Source organism: Pundamilia nyererei, unplaced genomic scaffold, assembly GCF_000239375.1.
Source record: "Pundamilia nyererei isolate P.nyererei 1_Seehausen unplaced genomic scaffold, PunNye1.0 scaffold00037, whole genome shotgun sequence".
Lineage (NCBI taxonomy): Eukaryota > Metazoa > Chordata > Actinopteri > Cichliformes > Cichlidae > Pundamilia > Pundamilia nyererei.
In genome coordinates, this window is record NW_005187438.1 from 810,204 (window position 1) to 821,827 (window position 11,624).

At 42.1% G+C, this 11,624-nt stretch overlaps 1 protein-coding gene across 4 annotated transcripts in view; it reads left to right on the plus strand.

Annotated features, from left to right (window-relative positions):
* drosha (drosha ribonuclease III) overlaps positions 1–11,624 on the plus strand; it is a 136,954-nt gene that overhangs the window by 53,761 nt on the left and 71,569 nt on the right. For 3 of the 4 annotated variants that reach the window (XM_005730412.1, XM_005730411.1, XM_005730415.1), the window contains 5 exons: positions 3,618–3,756; positions 3,858–3,918; positions 4,010–4,060; positions 4,217–4,276; positions 9,452–9,551. In XM_005730412.1, the coding sequence (XP_005730469.1) occupies positions 3,618–3,756; positions 3,858–3,918; positions 4,010–4,060; positions 4,217–4,276; positions 9,452–9,551 (411 nt within the window). The remainder of the gene's footprint in view (positions 1–3,617; positions 3,757–3,857; positions 3,919–4,009; positions 4,061–4,216; positions 4,277–9,451; positions 9,552–11,624) is intronic. The other variant, XM_005730414.1, reaches the window with a different exon arrangement.

Here is an 11,624-nt window from a genome sequence, read left to right on the forward strand (position 1 = left end):
TTTGTTAATACAGGGATACACATGTTAATGTGATCTCTGGTCTCCCACTCAGATACACAGGTCTCCGAGTGTCCAGCATTCAGACGGCTACCTGAGGACACTCATGTGAGAGAAAATCTGCTCACACAGATATGTAGAGCCAAATACTGTCAATAAGGCCTCTGCAATGTTCTAAAGACAGTTAAACTTGTCAGGTAGTGATGTCCAGCAGGTGAAAATGCAAGCTCCATGAACACGCACAGCTGTGGATTCCAGCTGCGTTCGTAGTTCTCCAAACTTTGACCCCCATAGTGTCGAGCTTTTCAGTTCTATCAGCTGCATTTCGATGTCCTCTGTGTCCAGCCAGTTTAATGCGAGACAAACCCAGCTGCTCATTAAAGCTTTCTGGTTTGATCAGAAAAGAAAACATTGGTCCATAAACCCGAAAGTCCAGAAAACGCATTGCGAGTTCTGTCTCAAGTCTACGGATGTATCCGTTTATTTCAGTGGTGCTGATGCTGCGCTGAGCGGACAGCTCCTGAAGTATTTGAAGTGTCGGAATGTGGAAATTTCAACATCGCTTGCATTTTAAAACTGCCAGCTAGCAACGTCCCTCTCACCGGTAGGCTAAGTGATTTTTAGCCAATTACAAGTTGAATCTGGTAGTTTGGGTTGTTAGCTAAGATACCGTCGTGTTGTGCGTGTTGTGCCATCAGTTAACCCTTCGCATGCCGGCTGTGGCACGCGTGCCCAAGGTTGCCGACCCCTGTCATAAACCATACAGCTGGTATGCCAGACGATATGATTAATAGAGATCCTGTAAAGTTTGACTTTTAACTTGGGAGTCTTTTGGGATTGACTGACTTTTGGAACCAACCTCAAGAGGCCACTAGAGGAACTGCAGCTTTTGGCAGTTCTACACTGACCTGGAGGTCAATTGTTTTTTCCGTATTCCTTTATTCTGCTCCCAAGTGGCAGCTCAGATGTCAATATATATAGTCACTAATGCAAAATAGCAACAAATGCATTAAGAATGCAAATAGCATCACTGAGAAAAAAAGTCTCATGACCTAAGCAGCCCAAACACTCGAGCAATGCATATACCAGGAACTTTGCATTTGACTACAACTGGAATATTTTGTAAAAGTTAGGTAAATTAAACTCCTTGGAAAATTAGTGGCTTTTATTTTAGTGTTTGGCGCTGTGAAAAAGAGTCATGAAAAATATTTGATGTTCTGTTTGTGCGTGTTTTTTTTTTTTTAAATAGATTTTAACTTTCTTAAACAATCAAGTTGGAATGAAATGAGAAGAAACGTGCAATTTGCTCAGATTCATTTGAAAGCCGCCCAAGTATTCTGATCCAAAACTACTTTGCAGAATTGCTGTTTTTTTCTGTCTCACTTTGGTGACGAGCCAAAAGGTGACCTCACACTCGTTGTCTTGGTAATGTTACTGTGATCCATTTGCTGTATTTGGCAAATGGCCTTAGCTTTATTCACCATTTTGCCATCTGGGACACTGAATCAAAGACGCTTTCAGATGGAGTTGTTTGGAGCTCATGGTTTCCTCCATTTTGTTAAAGGACAGGATAATAGCCTGCAGCGGAGGATGAGGATTAAGTGAATGGCTCTGACCTGTTGCATCAACCATTATAATCACAATACCGAATAAAAGCATTGGTCCAACTATGGAGTTCTTTTGCGTTGCAGTGTTTGAGTCTTTTAGAGTATATTGCCTTAATTCTTTCAGTTCTTATCTTCTATTTTTTTAACAATAGTTGATAAGCTATCTGTCAAAATATTTAATTAAAATCCAAATCCCTCCAACCTCATTGATTCTATTAGCAATAAGTGGATGTTTGCCACTGGATGCAGATGAATACTGTAATCGGTGCACACTCACAACTCAAGTATGGTGCGCCTCTTGGGTAGTTCTTATTTTAGGTCTTTAATTGGCTGAAGAGGCCAATTCTGGAACCGTTAACGTTCTCGCAGTGTGGGCATTGATGTGAGGTGCTCGAATACGGGACTCTCTCCTTTCTTTGCTGGTGCTTGCCTCTGGCAGCTTGTCTGAGATCCTCTTCATAGAGTGTGGCTCCCTCATTTAAACTGTTTTTCCATGCGATTGCGTATTGAGCGCGGTCTTCCTAGTTAGAGCTGTTTATTTGGAAGTTTGATCTTGATTTTGGCCTTGATTTGTTTTTATGACCTGCTGGTGTCTGCTGGCCGGGATCTAATTTTAAGCAGAAAAAAGAAACAACGCCTCGTTCTCTATTATTTGATTGATTGAAACTATATGTACTTGAATGATTACTGCATATAAGTTGTAGCCACACAAGGGCTTGTGTTTAAACAGCCAGCATGGGTCAGTGCTTCAACGCTTTCCACTGTAGCGTTTGGCCTTTTAGAAATTACTACCTTAGTCGGCAGTAATGCAGACTCCATCTCATATATATAGGTGACCTTCCTGGTTGCAAAGAAAGCTGTTTTTACTCGTGCACTGCAGCCTAAACTGTTCTAGACCAAACAGGACTCAAAAGATCAGACATTAAATGGCCTTTAACGAGCAGCTCCCCCGTTTGATGCCTGATAGCGTGCATGTGAGGATTGCTTAGGTAACAGTCTGGTGACATATCACAGCCAGTGAATGGACATCACATGTTCTGTCTGTCTGCTCTATACAGTCAGAACCACTGCTTACATCAAACAAATATGTTTCAAATTGCTACTACCGTACTTAGACTTGCTATTTTAACACAGACAGCTGTAGACCTCAGGTCAGCAGTCATTCCTGTTATTCTCCTTTGAAGTCTGTCTGATGGGCGCAGCGTAGTTGGTGTATTGTAATGCAAAGTCTCTGTGGACGAGTCTGCCAGTCACAAAAAAACGGCAGAGCCTCACACTTGCTGTCTGATGATGAAATTTATGTCACTTGGACCCTAGCAGACTCAGAGACGAGGGAATTGTAAAGCGGCTATTATATTCTAGTTGTGGACACAGACAGCTGGAGACACCACGGATGAGTAGTCAGTCACTTTACTCTTTAAGTCTTTGATAAGTCCGACTAAAAGGTGCCTGCGTAGGTCCTGCGTTGTAGGCTGGCACCTCTGCAGATAAATCTGTGCGGTAATTAAAAAGCAGCCGGCTTGTCGATGCCCGCTCAGAGCCTTGCGATCGTTGTCTGGTGACGAAATTCACGTGACTTGCACCCAAGCACACTCACAGATGCCAAACTGTAACATGCTTCTAAGAGCATTCACGTGGTCGGGTACAACTTCATGAAGTGCTTTTACAAGTACTGCATGGATTACTTGTGACGGTCAAAATGCAGAGTGTGGAAATTTTAGCTCTGAAATGGAGAGACTGCTCAACACTTGTCTTTGTATTAAACAATGATCATCACCCTGTGAGACCATTGAAATGGTCACAAGGAACTAATAATATGCATAATTGTCCAAATTCAGACGCACTACAGGTATTTTTTATCCAAAACTGAGGACCTCCTGACACAAACTACGTAGAAGTATTTCAGATAACATCCCAGTCAGATTTTCAAAGTGTGACAGCAACTTCCTGTGGGTATACAAAGTGTTCAAAATATCCCCGTTTGTTAATCGACGAACGTTTCCTCTCTTTCAGCTGGCCTTAACTCACCCCAGCCATCACCTCAACTTTGGCATGAATCCCGACCACGCCCGCAACTCGCTGTCCAACTGCGGCATCCGCCAGCCCAAATATGGCGACAGGAAGGTCCACCACATGTACATGAGGAAAAAAGGTCTTTATTTCAATGTTTTCCTACTCTAAAAATGACCAGTCGTTTTTATCAGGCAACTCTAACCCTACCATCCCGGGGATTTTTTAAATTTTTTTCCGCAGGAATCAACACATTGATTAACATCATGTCTCGTCTGGGACAGGATGACCCCTCCCCTTCCAGGTAGGCTGCCTGCGGGCACATATCTGTTCATGCTATCACTGACCACAGGAGCAATCAAAGGGACGATTCTTGTGATTAATATACCCGGCAGGCCTGCTGACAAGAAAATTAACTTTAACTGTGAAAGCAAGGGATTTAGCAGGTGAGCAGGTGTGTGTGTGCGTGTGCGCGTGTGTGTGTGTGTGTGTGTGTGTGAGAGAGAGAGTGTGCGTGCATGTGTGAGAAGCCCATCTCTCCTGCTACCTCTTCTAATGTCCTAACATCTCCGCCTTTCCTTTCGTCTCCTCCCCATCTCTAGGATCAATCACAACGAGAGACTGGAGTTCCTCGGTGATGCTGTTGTCGAGTTCCTCACCAGGTGAGAAAGCGCCTGCGAGCCTCTGATAGACACCTGCGCTAATTGAAGCCGACGAGAACACTATCGGCCTTTGTCTCTTTTTTCCTTTCTCACCTTCTCACTCCATTTCTCCCTCTTTCTCGTTGTCTACATCTATCCTCGTCTGTCACGGCCACGCTCTTCTCCATACTTTCAACTCATTCAAGACAGTGATTTACTGGTAATTGGAACTGGGATGTAAACCCCACCCCTCCCACCACCTCCTCCTCCTCGTTACCTCTCACGCCGCCCTCAACCTATTTTAATAGGCTGAAATTCTCCATGACAACTTGCAATTAGCTGTCTGGAATTGCTGTCTGGAATGCTGACTGTGTTATTGACTGCCAGGTGAGTGCGGGCGCTGCTGTCCGGCACTTACCTAAGCACAGCACACACTGCTCATTATATATATATAGCTACTACTAATCTCATACATTACTTAGCGAGAGCCCACCTACCTCCTCAGTGTTCCACCACTTCCTCCTCCTCTGAGAGGAAACGTGAGAAAAGTGCAGAGATTATCAGTAGCTATAGTTTTTAGACACTGGCACTATTTTTGTGTGTGTTTTGGGAATTTGCCTCTCCACACCGCCACAGTGTTTGAAATCAAACAATCAAGATGTGATTGAAGTGCAGACTTTAAGCTTTGATTCAAGGGGTTCATTAACAGTTTAGGAAGTACACCCATTTTTATATATAGTTCTCTGCTTTCAGAGGCTCAGAAGTTATTGGACATAATTGAAAAACATCTCTTTATTATTTCACGACAGATTAAACAGAAAAGTTCTGGGGTTGATTCCAGGTGTTGTCCAAACGGACGTCAGAGCGAGGGAGGGAGGACATCGTTATGGTGGGTGGGCGGGCTGTTGGAGAGGTAATAAAAACTTGAGGAGCGACCAAATCAACAATGCGGTCTGAAATGTAGAATGAAACACAAGGAGGCAGGTGTATTCGTGTCAAGGTCTACAATCAAGAGATGCCTCCATGCATAGAAATAGAAAGGGTTTACAGCATGGCATGAACCACTGGCTACACTCAAGAAACTGTTCTGAAAAAAGCTGTTTGGACAGAGGAGACTAAAATTAACTTGTACCGGTGTGAGGAGGATAATCCGAGGCCGATCACAGTTTTATGGCATGGGCATGTGGTGCGAGTGGAACTAGTGCTAGTGGGATAAATGATGACCCAGAGTGTACTTATCCTTATATTAATGATAGTATAAATTATGTCAACTTGCCGAATTAATATTGAATCTCTGAAAATTGGGAACTATGTATAAAAAAAGGCTATACCGTATTTTTCGGACCATAAGGCGCAAAACAGTCAGATAAGTCAAACTTTACTCAAGTCATTCTTCTTTCTTCCTCCACTTCCGTACCATTTATTCATTAATGTTGAATTCTCTCGCAGCTGCTCTATTCCCATGACTAACCTCGTATTGTGGATGGATTATCTCAGTTGTTCTCCTGACTGAAGTTTGGTCCGTTTACAGCATCCTGCCATGCGATTGCATTTGTCCATAACCATCAGGAACCCTCATGCTAACTTTTGAGTGTAAAAAAGTTAGCGTTCATCCTCCAGCTTCACTGTAACAAAGCTGTGTCACTAGCGATCACGTAGCACATCATTATATACCAGCTAGTCCAACTTCAGTAACCCTACAAACGTCACTGCTGTTTAGTTTCTTGTCTTCATTTATGTTGGAAGTGATGGCAGAGCTGTACGTTTTATTTTTTTCAGAAGTCTCTCAGTCAGAACATGCAATATCATGTTTAGGTAACTAGCGAAACTGGCGAGCTAACTTCCTGCTAACCTCTAACTCTGTTAAGTTTAATAAATTCTGTTTTAAAGGATGCCTGGATGTTAAACGTAATTTTTACTCCTGGTAAAGGAGCAACACTGATCATTTTATTAAGGATGAACGAATTTAGACAGTTTTTAACTCTTCAGTGATGCTGCAGTGTTCGTTTGACTTTGGGACATGAAGAGGATGAAATTTGGGACCCCGATTACTCGGTGAGGCTCCTGACTACGGCAGCCCTAATGCTCCGACAATCCATCAGGTGGTGCGGCTTCGTAGTGCAGAAAATACACTAATTAATAAACAGTTAATGAGGTACTTTTGTAAAAACCCTTGAATGACCCTTGAGTGAAAGTCTTCACTTCAATCACATTTCGATCATTTGACTTAAAATCCATCGCGGTGAAGTCCGTTAGTGTGCCACTAACTGTACTTTCCCACTGTTCCACCACATCCTCCTCCCCCGTCTCCGAGCATAAATGCTGTAACATATAAGAAAAGGGCTTTTCTCTTTCCGCGAGGTGTACCCTTCACACGCATACATGCACATAGAAAAGGGAGAATAGATTTTTATCAGATTTCCATTTGCCCACCAGCATAACTTCTCCTACCAGAATTTCATTTGTAAGCCTCAATGCTAACACTTCCATAACATCCAGGAACAGGATTAAACCTTAATAGGAGCTGACACTGGGTTACAAAGGATACCGCTTCAGCTCCTTATGCACCAGGAACTGTGTTACAAAGAAGGTGGTTAGCCTCTGTTTCTCTTGGTATCTCCGGGCATGTTTTGCCACTTTCTCTCCTTCTCACCCCCCTCCTCTTCTTCTGCCTTCTTCTTTGATTGTTAGCGTCTGACGAGACATGCTTGGCCTACGCTCTGGCCCTCTGAATTATTTATCAGCCTCTTGTCCAGTTAAATGGCTACAGCAGATCCGGCCAACTGCCTCGTGCACCTCCAGCATGCACTGCCCTTGGAGGCTATCTGCGTCTCTGCTGTTCAGCCAACAGAATATTTTGCACATTTGAATAGCTCCAAACGCTGGGTGGGAGTTAGTGTTGAGTAGAGGGGAGCAGCAAGATTATTTTTTTACAAGGGTCAGCAGCTGATGTAAAGAAAATAAGGCCACGTGCAATATTTGTAAGTAAATATTTCATCAGAAGGACTTTTTTAAGTCCAGGTGTTTAAATGAGTAAAAATTATTAAAGATAAATGCTTGTAAAGCCATGTTTGTAGTTGTGTTAAGAAAAACCGAGGCACGGCTGGGCGCATTGATTTGGTTTCTTTATTTTTGGGCCAGAAAGTACAGCAGCACACGTAAAGAAAAGCACACGAGGAACAGACTGCAGATGAGCTTCACAGTTGGTGTCTGGAAAGTGCCACAGTTGGTGGAGGCTATTAATAAGCAGAGATATAAATACAGCGTGTTTTCCTACCTGAAAATTGCTGTGGAGTCCACTCAGTCGGGTTGTGTGACTGACACTTTGGCTAGCAAACCAAGAGTCTCTGGACTCATTATTTTCCATTACACTAAGTGGGTTTTATTAATTCCAAGTGTTTTGTTTCCACACTAAGATCACAATACCCTGACAAATGGACCTCTCGTGAATTTGGAAAAACAGAACGCCACCTGCTTTCCTCTCTTTGCATTGATTAGAAATGACTGAATTAAATTGCCTGTTTTAATTCAAATGAAATCAAATGACACGCCGCAGTTAGGGAGACGCCGGACCGTAATGAAAATGGAACCTGCTAGCGCGGAACCCAGCTGTGGAACCACTCAAGCGTCCGCCGCCATTTTCTGGGTTCCAGCGCAGACCTGGAAAGGCTGGATATGTCGGGAAAATTAATTAGTCGGTCTTGAAGAGTTTTGAAAATGCAGGATGAGGCAGCGTGAAATGGCATTAAACTTTTTGGACAGACCAGGGCTGTCAAACTCTCTTTAGTTCATGGGCCAAGAACAGCCCAATTTGATCTCAAGTCCTATATAACAAGCTAAAAAAAATCCACTACTTTAGTCTGAAAAAGTACATCCAGAAAATGTCACATTTATCAAATCCTTCATTTACAAAATAATGGATGAACTTCCTGAGATATTTTATGGGGGGGGGAAAGGCAATTCAGTCAGCCTGCTGTCATCAGTCAAAGAAATGTGTTGGCACAGCTCCTTCACTTAACCGCTTCACTTCGGGGTGGTGTGTCAAGCCATGCATATTTCTTTGTCAGTAACAAATATGCAAAACTCGTGATGATTCAGACGTTTGGCTCAGAAAAGAATCGGCAAGAAAGAAAAGGAAGAAAATCCAAAAACGTGACATTTAAAGGGAATTAGACATACCAGACTATACCAGTTTGGCCAGTTGAAAATATAGGTTGTTGTATTTTGTCATTATGTCATCGTTTATTCCGCTTTTCCTCACCAAACCTTCTTTCTAATGTAGACCTAATGAAATAACTAACAAACACTAGCCACTACCAGCTGTAAATGTCATGTCATTCGCCAACAGGCAGTTATTTCTGTGTCCACCCTTATATGTACCGATTCTCGTCCATGTTCATAAATGAAAATTTTCCACTTTGAGACAGGAGGGGTTGATGGTGGAGTCATTTCACTGCTCACACCAGTTTGAGTCATACGCAGATTTTCACACATCATTTGTATCATTTTTAAATATTCATTCAACATATGGCGCTCGGTTGAGCTCGGGCATTAACAATGACTTGGTGAGGTTTAGGCGTTAGAAACCTCTGAGTTAGGTTCAGGAAAAGATCACAGTTTAGTCTTTTAAAGCTTTTTCTTCTCTTTATCGTTGTAAATAAAAGAAATATTCCTACCTAAGCATATCACAAATATTACAAACTTGTGCTCTCGCTGACACAGAAAAAATTGGCAATTGTTGTCAGTGGGGAAAAAAATAGATTGCTCTTTTGTGACTATTTCACATTTTGCTATGAGACTGGACTGAATAATAGAGCCAGCGAACACCCGTACTTGGCCCATGTAACAGTGAATCCTTAAAAGACACCACGTTAACACGGTTTTCTGGTATTTTTAGCAACTCGCAACTCAAGCTAGAGTCCAAAACGATGCCCAGTTTTCACATTTGCAAAGCCGTCCTTGGTGGGCTGCTTTTGGCGTGTAGATTGTATGTTTGTCATCCTTATTTTGGACAGTTATTGGCTTATTTTTCTTCATCACTGATTCTCGTGTCTGCTGGGCTGAGCAATAACTTTTATTCGATTATACTTGGTCATATTTTTCTATCCTTTAACATGTTCGGATGAGAAATTCTGATTTGAAAAATCATAAAAAGGCTAACTTGAACTATTTTGTGTTTGATTTCTCTTTCCACAGTGTTCACCTGTACTACCTTTTTCCCAGTTTAGAGGAGGGTGGCCTGGCCACCTACAGAACGGCCATCGTACAGAACCAGCATTTGGCCATGCTAGCCAAGGTAAACCTCCCCCACCTCCTCCAACTCATTACCTTCCTCTGCAGGTCAAAGTGGTGTAAGGTGTCAGATCTGGCAGGAGAACATGTTGGAGACAGTCTTATTGTTTTCTGTCTTGCTGTTATGACTTTGCTCCTTTCTAAGCAGGCACTGGGGAAAAGAGTAATTTTGTCTCGATGCCATTACTACCCCATTTTTGCCCCCTCAGGTTTGTAATTGGAGTTAAAAGGTTGTTGTTTTGGAGGACTAGACGAGTGCGGCTGGGGTCCCTATGGGCCCCTAGAGGTCTCCCTGAAACACTCTCCAGTTCCTGTTATCGCTAGGCCCCCTTGCTTCCCTCCTTCGCTCTCTTGCTGGCAGCGTCGTAGAGCCAAGCTGTACTCACTGGCACGTTTGTAAAGAACACAACAATAATCGTCCCGTGATGTGGAGAAAGCAATTAAAAACTTCAATCTTTCATGTTGCTCCCTGCTGAATACAAAGATGCAGCCGCCCGAATCTGCATTAGTGCTGTGTAGCAGTTTGGCTTGTTTCAATTTGCCGCTCGCGGTAAAGTGAGTGTGATACAGTGTTCAACGTTGCCAAGTTGTTTACCAGGCTCCTCTAAAGCCGTCTGCTCAAGAACACTCGCAATTATCTTTCAAAAAATATCTTGAGCGGGCAACGCACAATCCGCCACTTCACTTGGAAGGCTTAAAAGTCAGAGCGGGTTCCCTCTGAGTTGGAGTATTTATGAATTGTGATTTAATTTGTGTGTGCAATCACCGGGGGTGGGATACCACCAACAGTTATCAGCCGTAATTAAATAGCACCCTGACTGTTTTTTGTTGTCTGTAGTGCGCTGCCAGAAGAGTCAAGTTGGACTACTTTCGACTTGGTTCACAGAAATAGTTTGCAGAAAGTTTGCCTGACCCACAGTCTCACACATCACAGCACTGAATTGCAACCTATGCAGATTATTATCTGCGATGTGCTTTGTTGTTAGACCGAAAAACTCTGTTTGATGTTTATTAGTACACATTTGAAATTTTACAACTTTACGGGCCTGCATCAGTGATGTAAGCATGGATCGCTTTAATCAAACAAACCCTTAACTGCGATTTTAACAGTAACTGCATTTAGTTAGAAATTACTGCATGCAGTCACCTGTTAGTGAAGTTCTGAGTTTTTGCTTATTTTTTACTACCAACCAAAAGAAAACAGATGTGAACATTTAATTAACCCTCTGGGCTCTATCCTGGCCATTTGTGGCTACTTCATTTTTGTTCTGTTAATGCAAATGGAATGAAACTTCTCAAAGGTGTGTATTTTTGTCAGATTTTTTCATTTTCAACATCAGCTCCTTAATAATATCAATAATATTCACTATACACCAAATTGTTCCTCTTGACTCTATCGTGGCCATTTTTGGCCAGTTGAAACCCATTATAACCACCTTTGTTGATTCCTTGTTACTGACAGTACTATATCATGCGATTTAGGTAAAATTGCTTTCATTCTAAAGTCAACACATGAAAATTGTAGTTTTTAATGTTTTTTTTTTTTTACCAAATTACATCATTTACCCATTTTTGGGCAAGCAAGCGATTTCATGTAATATTCCGGCCTTTGATGGCCTACCACACTCCAATGGACCAAAATAATGAAACAATTTTGACATAGGTTTGATCTTAAGGATCTAATAGTTTATGTTTGTGCATGACATTGAAGCACAAACATGTATTTGCAAGATAGACTGGAATAAATAATGACGCATCAAACATTATATAGGCTGCAGTGCATTTCTGTGGATGCAGGCTGTTGAGCTTTGAGGTTCCCAGTCAAACTTCGCTTTGAAGCACATGTTAAAAGCACTTTTACTCTTGTATTTTTCATAAAAAGATACCATACCAAAAATATAAACTCTAGAAACAAAAACAAAAAAAAACCAATCACAGGACATTTTGCAGAGTTCAAACCTGCAGCTGCAGCTCAAACAACAACAAACACTGTTTGTAAACGTGTCCTGGAGTTTATGCAGGTGCAGACAGAGCTACTGCTGTAAGTAAGCCTAACAGCTTCCAGATCATTTATTCT